This window comes from Pteropus medius, unplaced genomic scaffold, assembly GCF_902729225.1.
Source record: "Pteropus medius unplaced genomic scaffold, Ma_sr-lr_union100, whole genome shotgun sequence".
In the NCBI taxonomy this organism is placed as follows: Eukaryota; Metazoa; Chordata; class Mammalia; order Chiroptera; family Pteropodidae; genus Pteropus; species Pteropus medius.
This window is the reverse complement of record NW_024350319.1, coordinates 4552363-4577158: the sequence shown is the minus strand read 5'-3', so window position 1 is coordinate 4577158 and position 24796 is coordinate 4552363. Positions and strand designations below refer to the sequence as shown.

The 24796-nt window shown below is 35.0% G+C and overlaps 1 protein-coding gene across 1 annotated transcript in view; it reads right to left on the bottom strand.

Moving 5' to 3' along the window:
- The window catches only part of LRRC7 (leucine rich repeat containing 7), a 1130220-nt gene that overhangs the window by 318098 nt on the left and 787326 nt on the right, over window positions 1–24796 (bottom strand). Inside the window, exon 10 of the mRNA XM_039838554.1 lies at window positions 15790–15887. Coding sequence (XP_039694488.1) covers window positions 15790–15887 — 98 coding nt within the window. The remainder of the gene's footprint in view (window positions 1–15789; window positions 15888–24796) is intronic.

Below are 24796 nucleotides of genomic sequence, written 5' to 3'. Positions count from 1 at the left end.
AACTTAAAAAAATAAAAATAAAGATAAAATGTATTAGATTTATGAAGAAAATGGAAATGCTTTTTAAAATTTAATAGTTTTTGAATAATAGAATTTTAAAGTAGTTTTAAAACTTACCGGGTTTATAAGCAGAATATGATTTGTACATTGAACTTTTAAAAAAGACTGAAACTTAATTTTTATAAAAAGGAAATTAATTTAAAATGCAAATAGCTATAAACAGTCTTTATTTTGCACAAAAGCCATTCTATAACATTAAAAGCTCACAACAAGTCATTACAAAGTAGTAATACATTTTCCATTTTATAGATGAGGAAATGAAGGCTCAGATAAAGTCATCCAAAACCAAAATTATGGTAATTTACTCAATTTGGTAATTCTACAATTTGCAAAATGACTTTTAAATGCTCCTAAAATGTATCTTATTCTCTTTTTTTTGCCTTTAAAATGTTAATGTGTGTTTATTTATAAAAGTTTTATAAATTATCAAATATCAATAAGGCCTTAGTTATTATAAATATTTAAATACTGGAAAAAATATCTGGTTGATTTTTCTTTTGAAAAATTTTGCTTTTCTAAGCATATGAACCATTCCTTAAAATGAGAAGAAATTTATTCTACATAAAGTGCCTAAAAAAATAACTGCACATGGCAATTGCGCAGTAAGTACTCTGAACTAATAGATAAAGTGCACAAAAACATAGGCATTTTATTTTATTATTTTTCTTTTTTAAATGATTTTTATTAATATATAGCTAACATACAATATATTAGTTTCAGGTATACACTATAATTATGCAACATTTATATACTTAAAGAAGTGATCACTGTAAGTCTAACAACCATCTGACACCATATTTTTTTCCTTTTCTTTATCTCTTTCATAAAAGTATTTGAGGAAGCTTATGATAAAAGATAGGTATAAAGTAGTTTCAAATTAAAAAAAATTAGAATCATAAAAAGGAAAAAAAGAAAAGACTTTATTAATAGACTAATATGTTTACTGTGTCTTCACATCGAATGTATCTTTTTGCTTCCTGGAAGACAGGAAGCAAGGGAAGAGTACAGGCCTCAAATTTTCTTAATCTTTTGCAAGGAAGCACATCAATTCTGATACAAAATTCTTAAATGTGTTTAATTGGTTGATTTATTTATCTCATAACCTAGAATACCTGTAAACACTGACAGAATCCTTTATTTTTCAAGTTTGAAAGGAAATGAGAGGCATTTCAATAAAATGAAGAATAGGGATTAAGTTCAATGCATGTTATCTATATCTACCTATCACTGATCTCCCTATCTATCTATGTATCTATGTATCTATCATCTATCTATCTATCTACCTATCTATCATCTCTCTATCTGACCTTTTATGTTGATAGTCTTTTACTATGAAGTATTTTTATGTTAATTAAAAGGTAAGGCCGGAAATAAAGTTAATATACATTGTATACGTGCTATATATGTACACACACTAACAAACATATATTTACACATTTTTGGAAATTTAAAGTAACAATTACATAACCTGCTGAAGGATTTTTATAGAACAGAGATTTAAATTTATTCTCAGAATAGATATGTAGATATGTAATCAGTGGGATATCATAAAGAACTTTAAAGTTATCCCATTCTTAGATAAATTAGCTAAGAATTGCAATTTAAAAATAAAAAACCTCCTCAATTCACATAGTCTCATCTAAAAACTTATCTAAAACACTTAAATTCAACAATGAAATATAAAAATAGAGCACAAGTTTTATGAAACAAAGTAAAACTAGATTTGTTTTTATCCTGAAACATTAAACAATTGGAGAAAGTAAATGATCTATTGTTTTAACAGCTTATCTTAAAAAACATGCCAGGAGAGATTCATTTCCATGAGAATTTTTGAGATAAAATAAATTAGGAGAACAATGAAAGGTGGTTTTACGAATCTGAGGTAAGATTCATTTAAAAGTTTTAGTGTTTTCAGACTCTTCTAGGATCTCACAAGAACTAAAACACATTAAATAATTGAAGTCTGGAATCTATGCAGATGGATCAGTGAGCCAGGGAACAGGCCACCTCATGAACTTTGCTTAATGATTGTGTAGATAATACATAACACCAGAAATACAAATTACATCTATGTAATAAACATTGCAATTGATCCTAGGGGAGGAAAACATGCCTGGATAATGGCTTGTCATAAAGCTGCTCACCCTTTCCTGACTCATTGATTTTTTTTAACACAAAAAGACATTGTGGCTATTAAATACAAATACAAAGTATATAATGCCTAGAAAATTGTCTGCATTTCACATATTCTCAGAAATATGCATCTCAATAATGTTTCCCAAACGCTGTAATTATACAGTCAATCAAAAATCATTTTTGCATTCTTTATATACTTTAAGTTCACATCTCTATCACACTGAGTTTTGATTGTATACTCAATATACATTGTGGTTTTTAAAAGTCGGCAATTTGAGTCAAGAATTAGAGGGGCCTTTAAAAGTCTCTTTTCTATTATTTTTCCCTTCCCAGTTAATTTTATAACATTTAGAGTTAGGCCGAAGGGGAGAAAAAGTCTGCAAAACAGAAAGCTTTAGAAAAACTTAAAAATCATTTTGTGGCTGATGACGCAGGAACGATTGTTCCACCATGGATTATCCCTGGTAATACTGTCTAGCCAAAGTATTATCAATAACAGGATGCCAGCAAAAATGTTGCTGATCACAAAAGCTGTCATGTTTACTGTCATCTGCAGTGCTTGGCTCCAAAACACAGCAGTGAGAACTGATGCATTTTATAATGCGTTCTATCTTGCCTGACAGTAAACTGATAGGCGTGTGACATGTCAAATACTATAGGTGAAAAGATGTTCTTGATTAAACATGGTATGCAGTGACCTGTCAGCAGACAGGTAACATTATTCACTCTTCAGGCATGCAGACAAATGACACAACAAGTCACCTACATTTTTGCTTTTAAAATTAAAAGGGAAGTATTTACCTTTGCTCTTGACAACAGGTTGTTCAAACTTTAATAAACATGATGCCTGATTTTTGGACATTTGTTATAAAAAATGTAAATGAACTTAAAAACAGAATTTAGAAATTACTGAAGCAAAGACTTCCTGTACTTCATGGACCCACCATCAATCTAAACAATTAAAACGTAAAATGTAATCTTTCCTCCATCCTATACAATACAGGAGATACTTTTAAAATCTTTGAGTACAAATATTCTGTGTGTACTAATCAGAAAAGAAACCAACTCTTTCTAAGATAGCATGCTCTGATTAAACAGTTAAGTATTTTTTTTTGTTTTTCAATCTAATAAAAACAGAGAATCTTCCAAAGGGTCTAGAATACATCTCTTGTTTTCAGAATGTTTATTTCATAGAAACACTTACTTATTTGACATATGAAAACAGCTTCACGTTGATCAGAGTTTTAGTTGTTAATAGGTCTATCAGCAAACTTCAAGGAACGAATGAATCTGTAAATACACCCCTGACTTTGACATGCTATCAATTTAATGACTTCTTTTCATTTAGTATGGACAATAAAACAACAAAAATTGAATTGAAGTGTATGCATTTTTTTAAATGAAGATGTCTTCTATTATTCATTTATTCAATGAGCAGGTATTTACCAAGCATCTCCATGTACCAGGCGCTTGGCTCAGCATTGCAGATGTAACACAGGCACAGTCTCTGTCTCCACAGAGCTGAGTCTAGCAAAGCAAAATTCACAACATGACATTCTATTAATAGCATTTCTGCTTTTTGGGGGTATTTTATACCAGCTTTATTCCAATAAGCTTGAAACATTTGAAATGCATTGATTTCCTAACTGATAAGTGGTCCTTTTAATGAACTTCTTTGTTCCTTTATATGCGACATCTGATTTGACAATTGATAGACGAAGTTTTTGAGGCTTAGTGTGTATCTTTTATTCATCATTTTAAAGCCACAAGTAGTTTTATCTAGTACAATGTTAAAAAGTACCTGACCCTAAAGCAAATCACTTGTGGTTTTGCAGCTAGGGCTGAGCAGGTCAGAAGTCAAGGATACCAGAGGTTAATTATAGAGAAGTGGCCAAAATGGGCCATGAGAAGGTCATGCACCCAAACTAGAGTGGATACTTCCTGGGAAGTTGTGTAGCCAACAAGAATTCCTTCGTTCTTGGAATGGCCTTAGTATACAGGAAAACATGATCCTGGACTTGGGGCATAAAGGAATGGACTGGTCACATTATCTCTGATGAAAAATAAAACTTAAATTAGGGAGATACTGATTTTGAGTCTTTGGAACTAAGTCATTTTAATGGTGTGAGAGACAACAGCCATAAAGTCCCACTGCTGAGTTCCCTAGAATTTTCTAGGTCCTGTCCCTTTCTTCCTCTTTTACTCATCTCTCTCCCCTTTGGCTTGAGTGAGGAAGTTGGATGTGTTGCCAAGCTCCTGGGTAACATTTTTGGGGGCTACCATTGCTATTCTATGAAGTAGTGGAACCAACTTCACAGGTAGAAAGTTTTTATGGCCTCACTGGTGTGTTCTGGTTAAACAGTTAATTTTTGTTTAATAAAACCAGAGAATCTTCCAAAGGGAGATTTACAATCCAATGCTGTGGGGACAACATATGAAGGTGCCAGGTTAGTGTGGTTTTCTGTTAGGCCAACAAAAGAAGTGGATGTACTCACAAGTATAACAGGATGTTCAAAAAGAGATTTAATAGAGGCAGCAAAATACCATAGATGTGATATTTCAAAGCCAGAATGACATATGCAGAACTTACAAAGGAATAGTCACAGCAAATAATTACATAGTGTTTACTATATGCCAGAAATCATTTTAAGAGCTTCACATATAGTAACTAATTTAATCCTCACCATTATCTTCAATGAGTAAACTGAGGTACAGAGAGATTAAGAAGTTTGTCTGTATCACACACTTAGTAAACAGTAAAGCTGTCACTCAAATACAGGCAGCTTGGCTCTAGGATCTGTATTCTAAACCACTCTTAACTGTTCTGTGCTAGCTAAATTCAGGTTCTAAAACTTCTGGATCCCTCAGCCAGATCGATGATTTAAAAGGGATCAAACTGTTGAAAGAGGAGAAGTTGTAAAGGGATTTTTCTGGAGCAGCTATTGCCATAGTTTGACTACTCGTCCCACCCGGCAGTGAAATTCGTAATGCTACTTTCATCACTTCAGCTTGATAAAAGAGGTGTCCATGGAACCCTTCTGACAGCTTGAAATGTATTTCCTGCAGTTGAAAACATAGAAGACTGGTGGTTGACTCATGCTTAGAGGGCAAATGGAGCCTGTGCAGCAGGTTATAGAAGGCTACATGGCTACGCAAAGTTCATCTCAACAAAGGATGTGTGATATTCCTATCCATTAGAAGTAGGGCACATTAAGGAGAGAAGTCATGTGCAGTCATCTTAGGTCCTGTCCAATACAGGTGTCTAGAAGGACAGAAGAACCCAAGGGTAAGAACCTAGAGGCAAATGTTGGATTCCTAGGATTTGCAGAAGGTGTTGCAATGACATTCAGAAAAGAGATGTATCTGCAGAGGCCAGGGAGAAGCTCTGCCAGTGAAGGGATTCTCCAAAGAAATGACCTGAAAGTCACTCCTCAAACAGTTACTTTAAATGTCTCTTAGAAAAAGTAAAGGCCTTTAGCCACACAAGAGCTTCCCTGTCCCTTACAGTTTCTCCAGCTCCTTCCTTGACCTTAATCTTGAGGGGCTCCGAAACAGTTGCTCAAAAGTCAGAGGTAAAGTGAAGTGGGTGGGACTAAAAAGGCTCTGACCACACCTTCTTGACAAAAGTCAGACAAACAACTACAGATGAGATGAGGAGGTGAGGGAAGAGAAGTCTTAAATTTAAATAAAGATTAAAGCATTGATCAATAATTTGGACTGACATAGTCTAATGACAAAATTGAGGCTGTGTTTTGAGACTTAAAGCAATCACAGGACTTTCTATGCTCTAAGAGTGGGTCAATGACATCAGGGGCAGGGGAAGATTATCCCCTTAAGTGGACGGAGGGAAATAAAAATAGAGCTGCATTTCACTTACATCATGAAATGTGGTTGTTCAACATCTTACACAAGGATGTCTAGGATAGAAGTAGAATATAATGAGTTTGGCTGTAGGGATAAGAAAGGGTACTAGAAATTTTGTGCACTTTTCTATATATTCCTGGGGAGCAGAAAAATAAAAGGAGAGCCAGACGCGATTCTCAACTTATGTGAGGCTTCTTGTTGATTTAGTTAATAGCAGCTCCGGATGGAACCTTTGCTTTCTGGGGCATGGTTTGGAAGTCATTCTGGATCAAGTGGTTTGGCAGGGGGTCAATTTTGTGAGGCACCAGAGAAGTAACAGCATACGAAAGTACTGAGGGTTGAAAATTAAATTAAACTAGCATAGGACACTCTTCATAGAGTTTTGGTGCTTCCTGGATATGCATGTTATTTTAGGAGAAGCTCTCTGGGTTGGCCTTTTGTCCTGGAACAAGTGTTCTAGGTATTGATGTACAGTCACGTCATGGCAGACTGAGCCCACGAAAACTTCTGCTAGAGCTGTTTTATAATTATAAGGGCCATAGTAGTCTTGTAGGAGGGGACGAACTTGCTTCTCACTTCTCAGGATTCCACAAGAAGGCATTTTCCTGGCCTCTTGAGCCATTCTTTTTTCCATGGATGCAGAAGGAGTCACCTGATTGGTAAGTTCTGAAGAACTGAGCACAGCTGCAGAGCTCAGACCTTTCCCCTCTCTTCCTTCTGGATCTTGTGTGGGGACATTTGCTTTTGCCTGCCAAGGCCTCAGCTGTACAGCAGCAGGCCCCACAAGATGAAGCTGGCTGGGATCAAAGTAGCCATGCACTTGAGCCACATCTTTCAGTATCATTTTTATCAGCAGTAAACATAAATAGACAAAAAGTAGGATATTGGTGACTCAAATAACAGTTGGAGAAGTTTTTGATGGGACCAGGGCATATGGCTATGGGCTTTTAGCTGCCGCAAGTGGGCCATGCAGGATTTGACTTGAGGGCTTATGATAGTTAACGGCTCATTTATTCCCAAACAAGTGGTTGTTTTCTCACAGATGGGACTGTTTTAACAACACTGTATTGATCCTCCTGACCTTAGTGGATGCTGGTCATTGTGTTTGAGTTATTGCTATATGATTTTGAGCTTTAGGCTGGATAATCACATAAGCACTGTCTATGGCCCTAAAATTTAGAGAACTCTCATTGTGGATATGCCCATAGAAGAGTGGTGAATTTTTAGGAGTAGAAAAATAAAAACAAAATAGAAGAAAACTGGCTGCTTACTTTGGAGGAAAAGAGAGATTTCCTTAGCAGAGATATTGAGATTTTATGGGATAGATTAAATATGAAATAGAAAATGGGATCTTAAAGTTCGAGAGAAACAAATATTAAAAAAGAAATAAGTAGATCCAGCTCTCACTAATTTAAAGAGGCAAGTAGAGGAGATGTTTCAGCTTTAAGAAATCAAACCATTGTTAGTAGAATATAACCATTGAAGAGAGATGGAATTTCAGAGAGCAACCTAGAATAAATCTCTGAGAGAGAATAGAATCAGGGAAACTACTGACGATATGGCCGTTTAAAGCTGTGGATAGAGTCCAATGCGACAGGAAGTGGGAACTACAACTTGAAGAGTGAGGATTTCATACCAGTGTCCACAAAAGCTGGACAAATTTAAGGGTAGAAAGCAGAAAACCAACAAAAAAATATTAAAATTGTTCTTAAGCGAGTTTCCAAATGATAAAATCATTAGAGGTAAGGGTTCAGATAGTGCTTTGCCCTTAAGAAACATTCCAGAAATTTATAGAATTAACATTCTAAAAGAAGATTTGACAAAGACAAACCATATTAAAGGAGACACAGTACAGGAAAAGAAGTGCAGAACAAGGAGATCAAGTCCAGGGTTGAGTCTGATGCTGACTTCATCAAAAGCTTCGTCCTCGGTGAGATTATCCAGTTCAAGAAGGTGGGGATGAATGTGACTTGTCTGAATAGTGGACGCTTTTGAAAGACTTAGAACTTACTGATTTCGCATCTCCCATGTGGGAGAACTCACAAGACAAAGTTTAGGAAAATATGTTAGAAAAATATATATATTTGAATCCCAAAGTAATAAAAAACTAAAAAATAAAAGTATTAGAAAATAGTACTAGTTTTATATTGTTAAAGAAAGAAATAGATCAACTAAGGGAGCAACTTAAACTCTTAGAAACTTAGTTTAGACCCTCTGATGTAGGTTTTAAAAATTTAGCAAATAAAATAAAGGAACTCTATTGGTTAATTTTATGTCAAATTGACTGGGTCACAGTGCCTAGATATGTTGGTCAAGCATTATTCTGGATGTTTCGTAAGGGTGTTTGAGGATGAGATTAACATTTAAATTGGTGGACACCGAGCAAAGTAGATTGTCCTCCGTAACATGGGTGGGCATCACCCAATTAGCTGAAGGTCTTTGTAGAAAAGACTAACCTCCCCTGAAGGAATTCTGCCAACAGATGGCCTTTGAACTTGTACTGCAATACTGGCTCTTCCCTGGGTCTCTAGCCTGTTGACCTAACTTGTAGATTTTGGACTTACCAGCCTCCATTAAGCATGTGAGCCAATTCCTTAATAAATCATATGTCTCCTTCAATATGCCTTGTCTTCTCTGGAAAACATATATATATATGTGTGTGTGTGTATGTATGTGTATGTCTATGTGTATACATACATACATACATATACATATATAAATATACATACATACACACACACGCGCACACACACACTACTGTTTCTATTTTTTTGGAGAGCCCTAATATAGCCATCCAGTTAAATTTGAGCTTCAGAAAAAAAATGAATAATTTTCAGTATAAATATGCCCTGAATATCATCTGAAACATACCGATACTAAAAATTTATTTGTTGCTTACCTGAATTTAAATTTAACCAGTTTTCTTGTATTTTATCTGGCAACTTTACCCTAAAAGCAGTAAAACAATAGAAGAAGATGAAACACAACGTGACTATTTCACTTCTATAAAAAAGGGCAGAAAAAAATTCCCCTCAAGACCTGGCCAGAACAGTCCAATGTTGAAGAAATCAAGTTTCTTGAAATAGCAGACACATAGCCTCATTAGGTCTCTAGAGGCACACAGTTCCACAGTAACAACAGCTCTTTGGGGTTAGGAACATGATGAGGTTAATTCTCCAGGTGAGAAGGATAAGAATAACAGCAATTGTATAGGCCTTAGCAATTCCATCACAATATACTCATGGCAATGGCCAGTAGGGTTCTAGGACCAAAGACATCTGCTCACCAGACTTTGTAGAAACCATGCCAATTAGACAGACTCACATTCAGTGCATTGTTGGCACTCACGGGGGAAAAAAGTTTTTGATCCTTTATGATGCCAGCACTACTTTGGTCTGCTTTGTTCTTCTGGCACTACTGGGCTCTTGCTCAAACCCTACCGGTGCCATCTGCCAGGGCAGGAAAGTGCTTTTCTGGGATCCCTAATGTTACTCAGTTACCTTTGGGTCTGAGTTTCTTTATGCCACTTGGTGGACAGTGCAGAGGCACAGGGTTTCACTGCTGCCACCATTACCACCAGGTTGGTCTGCCTGCCAGGGAGAGCAGGGCTGGGATGGCCTGGGGCCTCATTCTTCTGCTGCTGCAGGTGGGTCAAACTGCTATCAGCTGGGGTTATAGAACGGAAGTTGGGCTCTCTGCTGGTTCTCTACTGGGCTTCCCCTCTTTTGTTCCTTTGGATTGAGAGGATGGGCTCTTCTTGCTTTATTAGTATTAGTATTAGTATTAATATTATTAATATTAGTATTAGGTCATTTGACAGTGTTAGGTTGTAGGTCTCTCTGGTGCCCAGTCCAGAGACATATGGAAGATAAAAAGAAAACCCAAGGAACACATCACATTGTTTTTCCTCAAGTCCTGAAGTTCAAGCCAGTCTGCCTTCTTCTTTTAAGTTTTCAGAGTCCTTTTATCATGGTCTGTTGAATAATTTCCAAGGTGTTTAATTACATTTTTAGGGAGGAACAAGGAAAGGTGAGTCTGTGCTTTCTGTTCCATAATCAGAAATTTGTTCTTCCTTCCTTCCTCCCTCCCCATCTCCTCCTCCTCTCCTCCTTTCCCCCCTCCTCCTCCCCCCCTCCTCCCTCCCCTCCCCCCTCCCCCTCTCCTCTCTCCTCCTCTCTTCTTCTCTTTTCTTCTTTCACTTCTTTGGTTCTCTCTGTTTTTCTTTCCTTCCTTTCTTTTCCTTTCTCTCCGGATTCCTATGGTGCATTTTAATTTTAAAAGTTAAGTAATTATGATGTAGAGGTGGTGCTGGGTGAAAAAGGAGAAGGAATTAGGAAGTAAAAATTGGTAGTTAAAAAATAGTCATGGGGATGTAAAGTAAAGCATAGGGAATATAATATGATAATGATTGTGTATAGTGTCAGGTGGTACTAGACTAGTCAGGGGGATCACTTCATAAATTATATAAATGTCTACCCATAATGCTATACACTTGAAACTAACATAAAATGATATTGAATGTCAACTATAATTGAAAAATAAAAAAAAACAAAGGCGGGGAGTAAAGGAGAATAAGTTCAAATTTCCAAGTATAAAATATTTAAGTAAGTCATGGGACTGTGGTGTACAGTGTAGGAAATACAGTCAATAATATTGTGATAGTGTTGTATGATGTTAATACTTAAAATTGGTCTGATTTCTTAGGACAGTTTATAATAGATTTCCATTTTTTATTTCTCTACATTTCTCATTTTTCTTCATGTTTATTTTCTGGTCATATTTCTTTTGTATTCATGGAATACTCAGTATTTGTTCTTCAAATTCCAGGTATTTTCACAGATAATTCTTTTATTGACTCCAGTGGAGATTTTAAGTCTGCTCTTCATGTTCATTTTTTTTAAAATAATTCCTTTCCTCATCAATGTTCATTCTTATTTCATTCTTTTAATTTTTGAAAAGAAGATTGCTGTTTTTTCTATATTATTTTGCAGCTATTTCATAGAGTACTTATCTTCTGATTCAAGGTAACTATTTTGTTTCTGGTTCTGTAACATTAAAATATATATAAATTCTGTTCTCTTCTTACTAAATATGTTCAGAAATTAAAAGAACACAAAGGGCAAGGGAATAAAGCATGAGATGAAGCTGAAGGGGTGGGTAGATAGTAATGCTTTTATTTTCTTGAAGGGGTAATAACCACAGGATCATTTTAAGGTGAAAAGTGTTCAGAATTATGTATAGAAAAGCCACTTACTGGAGTATCTGGTAGAATCTTAGAATCTTTGCAGAGGAGGTGATTTGTGAACAAGTCAGGTAAAATTATAGGCCTTGAAACTACAGTGGATGTAGGAGAAGAAAGTATGGAAGATGACTCTTAAATTTATAACCTTTGAATTTCGTTAAGAACACCACACTCAGACCAAAAACAAACAAATAAACAAAAAACAAACAAACAAACAAAAAAAGCACTGAAAAAAGCTCAGGTTTTGAGAGAAAGAGTATAGATTTGGTGAGTTTGAAGCACTGCCAAAATATCCAAGAGAATGTGTCAAGCAGACATTTTGATATATGAAAATAGGTCTGGGTTAGAGGTATCAATTTTTGAGTCATCTGATTATAGGAATAACCGATGTTGTAGATGTAATAAGATTGTCCAGGGAGAGAGTTTATTTAGAAGACTTCAGTTTTCAGAAATTCTAATGTGTAGTGGCTGGAAAGAGAAAGTTGAGCATGCAAAGTAACCAGAGAGATGGAGGAAAACCAAGAAAGTATTGTATTACAGTTGTCAAGACATTATAGGGTTTTCAAAAACCCTATAGAATTCTTAGAATTCTTAGAATATCTTAGAATTCTGCCTACCACTTGCTAAATCCATAAGGCATTTTTATTTTCAGGGATCTTCTCACCGAACTTCTTAGCATAAATCAATACAATTAATGAGTTCCTAAGATAGCCCCATGATCATTACACTTGAGGTGTTCAAGCTCTATATAATCACCTCCCCTTGGATTGTCAGGATCTGTGACTTGCTTCTAGCCAACAAAATATGGAGAAAATGATGGTGTAGTTAAGGTCCTATATTAGTTGACTGTGAATTAATCAAAAGTGAGATTATCTTTGTTGAGCCTGGTTTGATAATCAGGTGAAATCCCTTAAAAGAACGACAGGCCCTCCCTGAGGACAGAGTCCTTTGCTGGCTCAATAAAGTGAGTAGTCATATTGAGATGGTACATGTAGCCAGGAACTGCAGGAGGCCTATACAACCTAAAAGTGGCCTCTAGCAGGAAGTCAGCCAAAGGCAGGGCTCTTGGTCATACAATCAAAGGGAAATAAGTTCTGCCAATAGCTTATGAAGCTTGAAAGTGGATCGTTTCTCAGTTGAGCTTCTGATGAGACCACAGCCTGGTATGACCCTGAAGCACAGGACCCAGCTAAGCCCTGCCTGGACTCCTGACCCGCAAAAATTGTGAGATAGTAAACAAGTGCTGTTTTAAGCCACTAAATTCGTGGTAATTTGTTACACAGCAATAGAAAAACTAACACAGCAACAGAGATTATTATTGGTGGTGTGAATGAAAGTTGTTTCAGTAGAGTGACTGGATAGGAGTCAGACTACATGGGTTTGGAAGAGTGAGTGGGAGGTAAGTAAATGGAGTGAGTATAGATGACTCTTTAGAGAGGTTCACCTGGGAATAGAACAAGAATGTGCAACTGTAGCTGAATAGGCCTGTGGTTTTGAGAACAAAGATTTATTTTTTTAATGGGAAGTAACTTGAGCGTATTTTAAAGTCTTTCTTTTATAAGGAACAATTTATCGTTACTGAAATTTTCTTGGCTATGCTAATTGCAGCATAGTTAGATATAATTCACATGAAATAACTGGTTAAGAGATATGTCTTATGACGTAATGTTGATCTTCACATTGAAAATATTGTAAAATAGTATAAAATATTATAAAAGAAAGCAGTATGAATTATGCAACTTAGCAAAACTTCTTTATGCAATATCTCTAAATGCAAGAGGGCTCTCCTTGCATCTGGAAGATCCTCTAAGTTCTTTCGACTCTCAGTAAGGGAAGCCACTGCCATTTGTCTTTCTGTGATGGTTTTCTAAGGTGACAGTTTTCCATGAGAGTTGACCAACAAGTCTTTGTCTATATCCCATATTGAATTTGCAGAATGATAGAGAAAAAACTATGCCACCATGTGAGACAAATTACTATCTAATATGCATTACTATCTAATACTGCTGCAAGAATTTCAGCTTTCTGTCATTTGTTTAAAACCTATTCTTTGCCATGCATTGTTTCGAACAACAGTGGTAGTAATTTCTGTGGATTTTCCTTTCTGTGAGCAGAAACATGGTTTATTATCCTTGCACATATCATTAGTTTGAAATAAGAAAAAAAATAATAACAAGGGCAAAGAGAGGAAAGAAAGAAAATTTCCTATGTTCCAGGTTCTATCTCAAGTACTCCATCTAAATATCTCCCTTAATTCTAGAAACAATCATACAAAATAGGCTCTATCATTTTTCTCACTTTTCAGATATGTAAACTGAGTCAAAAAACTGAGAGTCCTACAGATGGTCACATTAAGTGTCCCATTAGAGAATAAACCCTTCCTCTGTGACTCTAAATGAAATGTCTTAGTTAACTAATATAATACACTGCTTCCATTCTTTAAAAAAACAGAGTTTCTTTCTTAGGGAATTAACACTGGTCTGTACAGGACAAGAATATACGTTCATTATACTAAAAAGGGATAATTAAGACCTCTCTGGAAGAGAATAATATTTCATAGATTTCTCATTTCTCATTATGACCTTCCATGTTCTGTAGCATAGTCAATCCAGCTGAGTTCCTATAGTGATAGTTCAAAAATGGCCCTGACTGCCACAATCCAGCTGATGAGGACTTTCTTGTTATAATACAAGCATCAGTTATATTCCATGCCTTACATTCGACTTTGAAATATGCCTATAATCATTAGTCTTTTGATCTATGATGATTAATTATCATTTGCAGCCAGTAATTTGACTTAAGCTAGTGGTTTTCCAACTTGAGTTTGCATCAGAATTTCCTGCACAGCTTACTTCAAAATGCACGGATTACAGGACCTGACTCTCAGAGATTTTGATTCAGTATATGTGGGTTGCAGGGTTCAAATGTTTTTCTGTAAAGAATCAGGTAAATACTTTTGGTTTTGTGGACTGCAGAGTCTGTGTCACAAATACTCAACTATTCCTTTGTAGTATGAAAGCAGCCATACACAATACCTAAATAAAAAAGAGATGGCTGTGTTTAAATAAAATTTTATTTACAGAAACAGGTGTCAGGCTGGATTTGGTCAACAGACCATAGTTGGTCAACCTGTGACCTAGACCAACTCAGTACAAAAGGCCTGAAAAATTACTTTGTATATATTAAATAGCCTCTGTGAGAATCAACTATGGATTTATTTACAAAAATCCCTTCTAAGTTTTTAAATGAATTCTGCAGAACTATAACAAAGACTAAGATGATTTTGTTAAACTAGCGCAGAGGAGAAACCCCACAGCTTTCCTATGAACCCAATAAAAAAGCAATACTTTAATGCAAGAGTCTGCATCTTATAGTTTTTGTTTTAAGATACACTTGAACTCAATCTTCATATTCAAATCTTAGTTTTAATTGGATATTGTTTACAGTGTTAGAAGTTGTAAATCTACCAATTAAAATAAAACTAACATTACATTAAATGACATAGATGCCAACCAAATCAGGTTGTCTATAGACTTTATAGTAAAACAACAAAACAAAGCATTCTACTTGCCACAAGTGTGCCTAGCTTCAGTGGATTTGGTCTTTACTCAGAACAGTATACTTCAAAATTTAAAATTCCAATGTAATCTAAAAGTCTACTAAACTGTACATGCAAGTGAACCTACTGCATTAGCTCTATCCTTATAAAATGTAAGTTCCTGGAAAAGGACAAAATTGAGATAAATTTGTGTCATAATGGAATGTGATTTACTTCCCTGAAAATAATTATATGCAAATACCATGAGGAAAGTTAGTATTATGGGTCATCTTAGAAACTTAAAATGCAAATATTATGTCAAACATTTCCAACAATGCTACAGACTAGAAATATTTCAATAAAATATTGACAATTATATATTCTAGTATTTAATAATAAAAAGATAGAGTAAAATAAGTTTATGGTGGGATACATGCCTTTCATCTTCTAAAATCTTTTCCAATATGAAATTAAATCAAATATTTCTCTTGGCCAATAGGTTTATATTCACCAATTATTCTTTAGTCTAATGCAGTGGTTTTCAGAGTCCTCAGTTTAAAAACTGTTGAAAGATCATTGTTGTCAAAGGAAACTGGAAATGTTGATTTTAAACATATTTCGATTTTTTTAACTCCAGGACTCCTCAGAAACATTAATATTTATGATATAAATATCTAAAAAGCATGTGATAGATTGCACAGTCTTTTCCAATCTCATTTGAACATAGAAACCAGTTATAAGTAGAGCATCTTAACAATGCTCTTAGTGTCTGAATACAGGTACCGTGTATTAATACCTTTTCAAAAATACACTCAATTTGATTCAACAGATATTTATTAAATATCTCTATTATTTGATTAATTACTTAAAGGTTAACCCTTTAGTTTTACAATACTACTCACCAAAATCTATCTAGATTAACATAGTTAATCCTATTAAACATACTTACACTCTTCTTCAGGCCTCTTCCGAAGTGCTGCACGAACTTCTTTACAAGGACTTCTCTGATATTGTGGGGGATTCCTTCCCCTTATTAGGTTCTCCATCCTACAAGAATCAAAAGAGTATGTTAATACCAAAATCTTGATAAATTTTGTGAAGTTAAATGGTTTAAATAGTCAATCATTCGAGTATCTACAGAGCCTTGGTATGCAATACCATCGAGCATCTAGCAAGGGGTGATAGAATGGGGAGTGGTAGGGACCATTGTGAACTGGAGAACGCTTGACCTTTCCAAGACATTCCACTTTAAAAAATGTAAAAATACCATGTGGACAAAATCCATATGCAATTCTCCAACTAGAGACTGTTATGAACTGAATGTTTATGCCTCCACTCCCAAATTCATATGGTGAAGAAGAAGCCCTAAGCCCCAATAATGGCTTTTAGAGAGAGAAGAACCATTGGGAGGTAATTAGGTTTAGGTGAAGTCATGAGGAGGGCGAGATGCCCATGGTGGGATTAGTGTCCTTATAAGAGGAGAAAGAGAAACCAGAAATGTCTCTCATTCTCTCGTTCTCATTCTCTCTCTCTGTCTCTCTGTCTCTCTCTGTCTCTCTCTGTCTCTGTCTGTCTGTCTGTCTCTCTCTCTCTACCTCTCTTCCTCTCTCTTGCTCTCTCTGCCATGAGGACACAGTAATCTGCAAACCAGGAAGAGGGCTCTCACCAGGAACTGAATCTGCTGGCACTTTCATTTCAGACTTCCCAGGCTCCAGAACTGTGAGAAATGAATTTCTGTTGTTGAAGCCACTCAGTCTGTGGTATTTTGCTATAGCAGTCCAGCTGATTAAGGCAGAGGCCTATTGACTAAAGAGTGATTACTTGCCATGAAAATAAATTTATCAAAAATAAGGTCACCCTTTAGAAGAAAAGAACTTATCTTTCATCGACATTCTGAATATCAGTTTTAAGAATGGAATTATGTTTTCCTTCCATGGCTAATGACTAAATTGGGAGGATTTTCTAATTCTAATAATTGTAGCTTCTTAAAAAGAGTGGCTAATACAAAGTACACTTCTCAATTACTATAGCAATTTTGACAACCAGAATGTAACAATGAATGCATCAAATGCAACTTGGATTAGCATATTTAACAGCGTATTCTTCGTGATCAGTATTTTCTGTTTTCAGTAAATCTTAGAGTTTTATGCCACCAAAGTAAACTGTTCATTTCAATAATGTTAAAAAACTAGTGAGTGTTCAGAATTGAAAATTTAGAACAAAACCATGATATTTATTTATCATTTGAAAATATAAATATAGCCTCTTAACATCTATATAACTATTTTAATGGGATGTCATTAGTTTTGATAACTGCTGACTGATAGCATGGATGCCTTTGAAAACACCATGGATATTATGGGTTATGGTGATGGAGGATCTTCTGTGGTTAGTGGCACAGAGGATTATGTTTCTGGTATCTAGAGAGGAAAATTAGAAAAGGACAATCCCATAAAAGCATTATTTAGAATAATGCAAAATATGAGATTAATAACCTTTTGTACTGGAGTAGTAAAATAACACTATTTCTGTGGGAAAATGTCACTGGTTCTCAAAAACACTTTTGCAAATATACTTCTTGAAATCAGTCCATTAATATGTAGGGGATATTTTATGTGTTTGTGTGTGTCTGTGAGAGAGAGAGAGATAGAGAGAGAGAGAGAGAGAGTATGTGTGTGTGTGTGTGTGTGTGTGCATATGTCCATACCTGTGTATATAAGTAAAAGAAAGTATTTCTCAATGTGCAAAGATAACTTGAAACTTAGTTTTACTTGAAGGTCATTTCAAGTGAGAAAAGAGTTATTTCTGTCAAGGTAATAACAATAAAATAACAGGAAACGTGAAAACCTGAAGAGCTGAATACATAATTTGTTTTAACATTATATGTGGGAGCATGAAAAATTAAGCTTCTAGGTCTGTTCCTGCAGTTTCGCCATGAGGATTAGCCATTTAATTAAATTATATAAAATTTTCTAGTTTCTGACTCTCGAACTAATTCAATGTGCAATTTTGATTACATTTCAGCAAAAACATGAATTTCTATGATGATCATTAACAATTTAAGTTACCTAATAATTATTCACTAGTATTTACAAGCTCAACATAGTTAATCACAACAAACATAGCCTACACTTGCAAATGTCTACATAAAATTGTGATGTAATTTTAAAACCAATTTTACTCATCATGATTACACTCTGATGAAGAATGGTAACTTATCCTGGTTGGAAATCTATGTAAACCACTGTCTTGAATGGGCTATTATTTTCTTTATATCTCTAACAATCGAACACGTGAAAATAAAAGTGGCCTAGTCGATTTCCATGTAAGCATCCTTGAGGGTATATCAGAAAAACTATAATACAAGTTAGAAAATACTAACAGGGATCCAGGAGAATTTCACTTAAATGGTCACTATTGGTATCAAAGATTCCCAAGTCAATCCTCCAGGAATCATGGCACTGAAAGGTTGTATTCTGGGAACACTCACAGCTGATCTGCAGATTATGCTTTGTTAGCAATGGAGCATGGCTTAACTGTGATGAGCCTAGGTTCTAGAATCAGACTGCCTGGGTTCAAACTCCATTTCTGCCTTTTAAAGCAGGGATCCCTAACCCAGGAGCCAAAGACTAGTAATGATCCACGGCCTGTTAGGAACCTGGCCACACTGCAGGAAGTGAGCAGCATGGAGCAAGCAAGGAAGCAAAGCTTCATCTGTATTTGCAGCTGCTCACCAGTGCTAGCATCACCACCTCAGCTCCACCTCAGATCATTAGGCATTAGGTTCTCATAGGAGCTCCAGTCCCTGGTGCCAAAAAGGTTGGGGGCTGCTGTTCTAAAGAATGACTTTAGAGAAAGATATCTACTTCGTGCCTTAATTTTCTCATAAGGAAATGGAAATAACAGCCACCTCATAGAATTGTGAAGATTAAATATGTTAATGTATGTAAAATGCTTTACATTGTGTCTGTCACAATGCAGCAAATGCACTATTATTCATCATAATTATCTCAAATAAAAATTAAATCATATACTAAATTTTTATATCTCCAGGATGTTAGAAAAATATAAAAACTGGCCTTTATTTAATAAACAGAGCAGATGGCACTGTTCAGAAAAAAATTCTGATTTAAATGTTCTGGTCATTAGAAAAATACAAAACAGCCATGCACATGAATTACCAGTTTTGAGAAATAAAAAACTTAATAAAATATACTTTATTCAATAAGATTTTATATTTACTATATGATAATCTTTCAATGATACTGAGATGGATAAAGGTAAGTCATTATCTTCAGGTATTAACTAAAGTGCTATATAACTTATTCTTTCTTAGAGAATCTAGAAAATATTTCAGAATTGTACAGTGCCCTTTGATCTTAGAAAGAACAATAAGTATATCTTATAATGTATTATCATGTATCATTTATTCCATTTAATCCCTACAACAACCTTCTGGAAGATCATTTTGAAGATGAGAAAACTAAGACTCAGAAATTTCAGTGACACGCTCATGGCCACACAGGAAGTAAGATGCGTAACTGAGTCAAGATTCTCTGACTTTATCTTTTTCTACTTGCTTCTTAAAAAAATCCATTAATTTCATGACTCTCTGATTATTAATTGTAATTCTACTATGAGACTGAACACAAGATTCTGTATGTAATCATAATTTAATTGTAATGAAATTTTATTAAACATAATATTGATGTTTATATTAATATATACTTATATATAAATAATATATATTATAAATATAGAAATATAATACTACACAAATATATATTTGTATATATTTTGATCTGCTAATTACATGTCAATTTTTGATCACTTAGCTATTTTAACTAAAATGTTTGCCTCTATCAATGATATTTTAAGTTTTTGAGAGGCACTAAAAAGATGACTGGAGCCAAAGAAACTAACTATAAATTGTATATACAACACACTAATGGATGAAAACAATTTAAAACAACATTAAATGACTCTTTTTTTTTTTTTCCGGAATGCTAAATGTAATGCCTAGTAGAAAACACTTTGAATCAAATTAAAAGTTTTACAGAGCAATGTTCATGTCCAAACTATTGTATAACTGTGAGACTTTCATCTTTCTGAGATTATACTTGTGGCTGCTTGAACTTTTCCGCCAGTGTCACCTATAATCTACAGTTACATTAAATGGTCAGACAAAATGACCAGGAATAAAGTCTTGGAGCACAGCCAGGACACAGCAAAAAGCTATTCTAATTTGGCAAGCCACCAGCAGGAGCGTGTTAACAGTTCCAGCAAGGAGAGATTAAGTGTGATGACCACAGGCAAGACAGATGCTCTAACAACTCATTGAAGAGCTCCGAAAAGTGCAGCCTACATGTCAACTGCTGGGAAGAAATAGAGGCAGCCAGGTTCATATTTAAAAAGCATGGAAAAAACCAAAGGTTATGAGCAAAGGTGTCCACAGCTCTCTTGGTGGTATTTCCCAAACTTAGCTCACAAAATTACCTGAGGAGCTTTAAACAAAGACAAATTCTTATATTTCCAGTACTAAAGATTTTCACTCAGTAGGCTGGAGTCAAATCCAGGTAGATGTATTCTTTAAAATGAATCAAGTGCTTCTAAAGTAGCCTTACACTGGTTCCAATACTGACATTTGAAAACTCCTCTAAATAAAAAATAGGCAGTTGGAGATGTAGGAAAAGCAAGTTCAGTGAATTCATCCCCAGAGATATTCATCTGCTGATACAGAGGTGAGGTAAAGGTCTCGGGAGTACACTGCAGATAGGATAGGTACTACAAAAAATGAAAAGAGTAGCCAAAGAGGTATTATCAAAACTTGTCAAGTTGCCTGGAGTTCAACCAGTTGAACTTGGAGGCTGCCCATTTATAAGGCTGATTATCTCAATAAAAAAGTGATTTCCTCCAACAAGGCTCAGCAGACTCAGATGGATCAGAGAACAAGTTTGGGTTGACATAGAATTGGGTTGGCGGTGTGACTAGTGAATAAAGAAAGTGAAACTGGGGTGAAAATATGGTTGAACTGGGTTTACACCAGATGGAGGAGGAATATGGAGAATGTTCATATATGGAGAATACGGAGTCACTAGAAGACAGGGAGTTGGATTAAGAGAATAAAGTTTTCAGGTATAAGTAATATTTCTCATATGTCTATCACATGCCAGGTGCTGTGTTATGTTCTTTATATATACATTATCTATGTCATTCTTATTTTATGTAGAGTTCACCTGAGGTTCAGAAGTGTTAAGTAACTTGCTTTGCAAGTAAGCGTAAAAATCAGGATTCTAATACAGATCTGCCTGACTCCAGAGCCCATGCCATTTACTACGTGAACTCTGCAGTAGAACTTTCTGCAATGACGGAAATGTTCCATACCTATACTGTCCAATACAGTAGATGCTAGCCATATTCAGTTATTAAGCACTCGAAATATGGTTAGTATGACTGAGGAACTGAATTTGTGATTTTTGAAATCATATTGTTTTTAAAGTTATTTAAATTTCAATTTCAATAACCATATTTGACTAGTGTAGCAGACAGCACAGCATATCTAGAAGCCATTATTTAGCATGTGACTGATAAAAGTACAATTCTCTATTGAAGAGCTCTGAATTGAAGTCAACAAGAGCAGGGAAGTCAAGTCTTGGAAAGGTGTTCTATATGAACGTCTCTGCAGACAAATGAACAACTTAATTTCTCACTGTAGAACTGGCTCATAGTTACCTCCTAAGCACCTCCTTGCAGAAATACGTTTTTTCATGAAACTATGTTTTTTATCTATGAAGCTCTCCTCCAAGCACATCCAAATGCCTTGAATACACACTTAAAACTTCTTCTTACCCCAGGACCTCTACAAATATTGCTCCCTTTGCTTTAGATGATCCTCCTCCTATTCTATCTGCACAACTACTGATTCTTCTAGACTTTGTTATAATATCACTTTCTGAGATAATGAGGGATCACTTTGATGTTTTAATCTAGTCAGGGCCCTAGATATGATTTCACCCCTCAGCCTGGAGTTTTCCATCATAGCACTTATTACAGATTGCAATTATATATTAGTCTTCTGGAATTTCTGTTTAATTCTGCTTTTCTCCTGGACTATAAGTTCTCCGAAGGCAGGGACAATGTCAGTTTTATTCTCCACTTTATTGGAAAAACTTAGCACGGTGTTTGGCATTCATGAAATATTTATTTGAATAAATGAATAAATCTATCTCCCCAAATCCTGCCACAAGAGAAAATACATGTTCCTGTGATCACTCCATGTGAGCCAGGAAGTCAGACTAGCGAGTGACCTTCCAAATAATGCTGTTGTCCATTCCAACCTGTGTGCTTTCCCTCGGTCATTCACTGGCATCTCCTAACACTTTCCCTGTAGTCCATCACTTTGCAGTCAGTAGCAGCCTCTCACCATTGCACTCGCCACCAGTTATCAGGATCAGGTCATCCGATTGAAGACTCCCTTTGCTGCAGGGCCTAGGGGATGGGAGGGGAAGGGTGAGAGAAGCTCATCAGGGAGCTCCTCTTTTCAGTGTTATGCAACTGTATGGGGACCAGGTGCCCCCATCAGAAGAAGGGGGTTATGACCAAGCAAAATGATTTAATCATCTCATCAAAAAAAAAAAAATCCATCGAAAAGTAAAATCACTTGTTATCCTTACAAGTTACCAAAAATACTGAAGCTATTTTTCTCCTCTCATTGAATTTATTACTATATTTTCTGCTTTGTGAGCACAATCCAAACTGGAGATATATAGGGCTTAAATGGGTTTATTTGATAAATGGACAATTTAGATAAGACCCTAAATGAAGGCCAGTACATAAGCAACAAGTTGAGTATTCGCTTTGTGCTCTGTAGGCTTCCTACAACTCCTTAAGGAATGTTTTAATCAGTTAAGTAGATATAAGATAAAAAGAGAAAATATCCTTGACATTAGTTTCTAAGAAAGTAAAATTTTTCAGATGTTTTAATAATTATTTTTAATTACATAATCTTGAACAAATGAAGGCATATTTCAAAAAATAAGAGTAGCATTTTATTGAGCTTTTACTTAACTTGATTAAAAGCAGAATTGAACCAATAAACTATATACCTATAATATACGAACACAATCTCTTATATTTAAAATGACAACCAACATGAGTAAGAACCTTAGTAAGATATAGAGTAAAAAATGGTTGCCTTCATCTGTTGCCTTCATTCTGACAATGAATGTACAAGCAACATTTCTGTTAAAGTATGAAGTCCTACAAAGTTGACTACAATCTGAAAATTCACCCTATTAGTCTGTGGTAATTTTTTGTCAAAGATTAAAATGTGACAAAAGTTAAAAATCTCTTTCTTTTCATAGCCTCTTCATCTTCCATGATATCCCTTAACACAGTGCATAGACTATGGTAAACACTCCATAAACATTTAGCAAATGATTTAATGAATGGATAAATGAAGTCTGCTCTTCTCAGCAGGAACATTTGGAAGATTCTATTTTTACATTATGAATTTTACCCATCCTTGAAGGCCAATTTTTAAGTCTTAATTCCATTCAGAAACAAATCCAACTACTTTGATGGTTGGATTTACCTTCTGAATCTTTCATATTATATCTAGGAAATGTGTGAAAAATAGCCAGTGATTTTCAAGCTAGTATTAGTATCCATTTTAATGTTTGTGCCCTTTACTCACATAGATTCTACATCTTTTGAGAGTTTTGATGTAGTGTACCACAGTTGTCAAAATACTTTCCTATAATTTATTTTATTTCATTTTCATGAGAATTCTGAAATACATATTAGTACATCACTATTTATAGATGAGACAACTAGAAGTCTGAGCAATTAACTGATATATGCAAATTAACACAGGAAGGGCAGAGTAAGGACTTGAATGAACTCTGATCCTTTGACTCCCAAATCCCACTCTTCATTTCATAACACCACTATGCATAGCTAATATTGTCAGTCTTTTATTTAACGAGTGTCTCATAGAGTAGGATTCTACCAAGTGAGTCATAGATTTTATGAAATCTTAAAATACTGAATATTTATAAACTATTGTCACTTTGACTTATGCTTCTGTAGGTCTAAAAGCTCAACAAAAATAATTCATGGCAAAGTAAAATAAAAAAAAAAACAGGGATTAAAAAATCAAAATGTGCTTAAGCATGCATGTGGAAAAGGAATAACAAAATTGCTATATTATTTTTGGAAATAACGCTTAATATTCTGTCCTGCCCAGGAAAAGAGGCAGCAACAAGCTGTCAACATCATTTCTCACAAAGTTCTAATACCAAGTGACCCCAACGTCCAGAGTTTCAGAATTTCTTATTTAGCTTAGAATTCAAGAAAGAAGAGGGAAGAGTTGAAGAAGTGGAAAGTGCTCTTGCTTTATCACTGAGCTGCTATTTCTTTTAAGGAAAGTTAAGCCTGAATTCAGTCAGCACAGTGAACTAAACCCTAGAACTATGAATGTATATTAAATCTATAAAAGCCATTAAAAAAGACTCTCAAGTGTTTATAAAGATTCCATTTGAACTGCAAATGACAGTGCAAAAATAATCAATACCCAATTATCTCAGCCAAATATGTTGAGTTGATAATTAATAAGGACAAACTAAAGTTAAACAGCAAGGTTATTGTGAAAAGAAATCACATCTCAACTACACTTAAACTGTTTAGAAAGAGAGTGAAATATTTAACAGAACAGAGTCAGGTGCTTTATTTTTAAAGCGGTAATGATTTACCAAAAATACAATGATATACCAAAATTCAATAATCTCAGAGAGGAGAAATTTTTTACATTGTCATGTTACACATTTAGAGAATGACAAACACAACAGTATATGGTTTACATCTTTTTTTTTTTTTTCAAATAAATAGAATTCAAAGTAGATGGGTATCATTATGGATTTCTTGAAAATCTAGATTCTACCTTGGCAGAATCTATA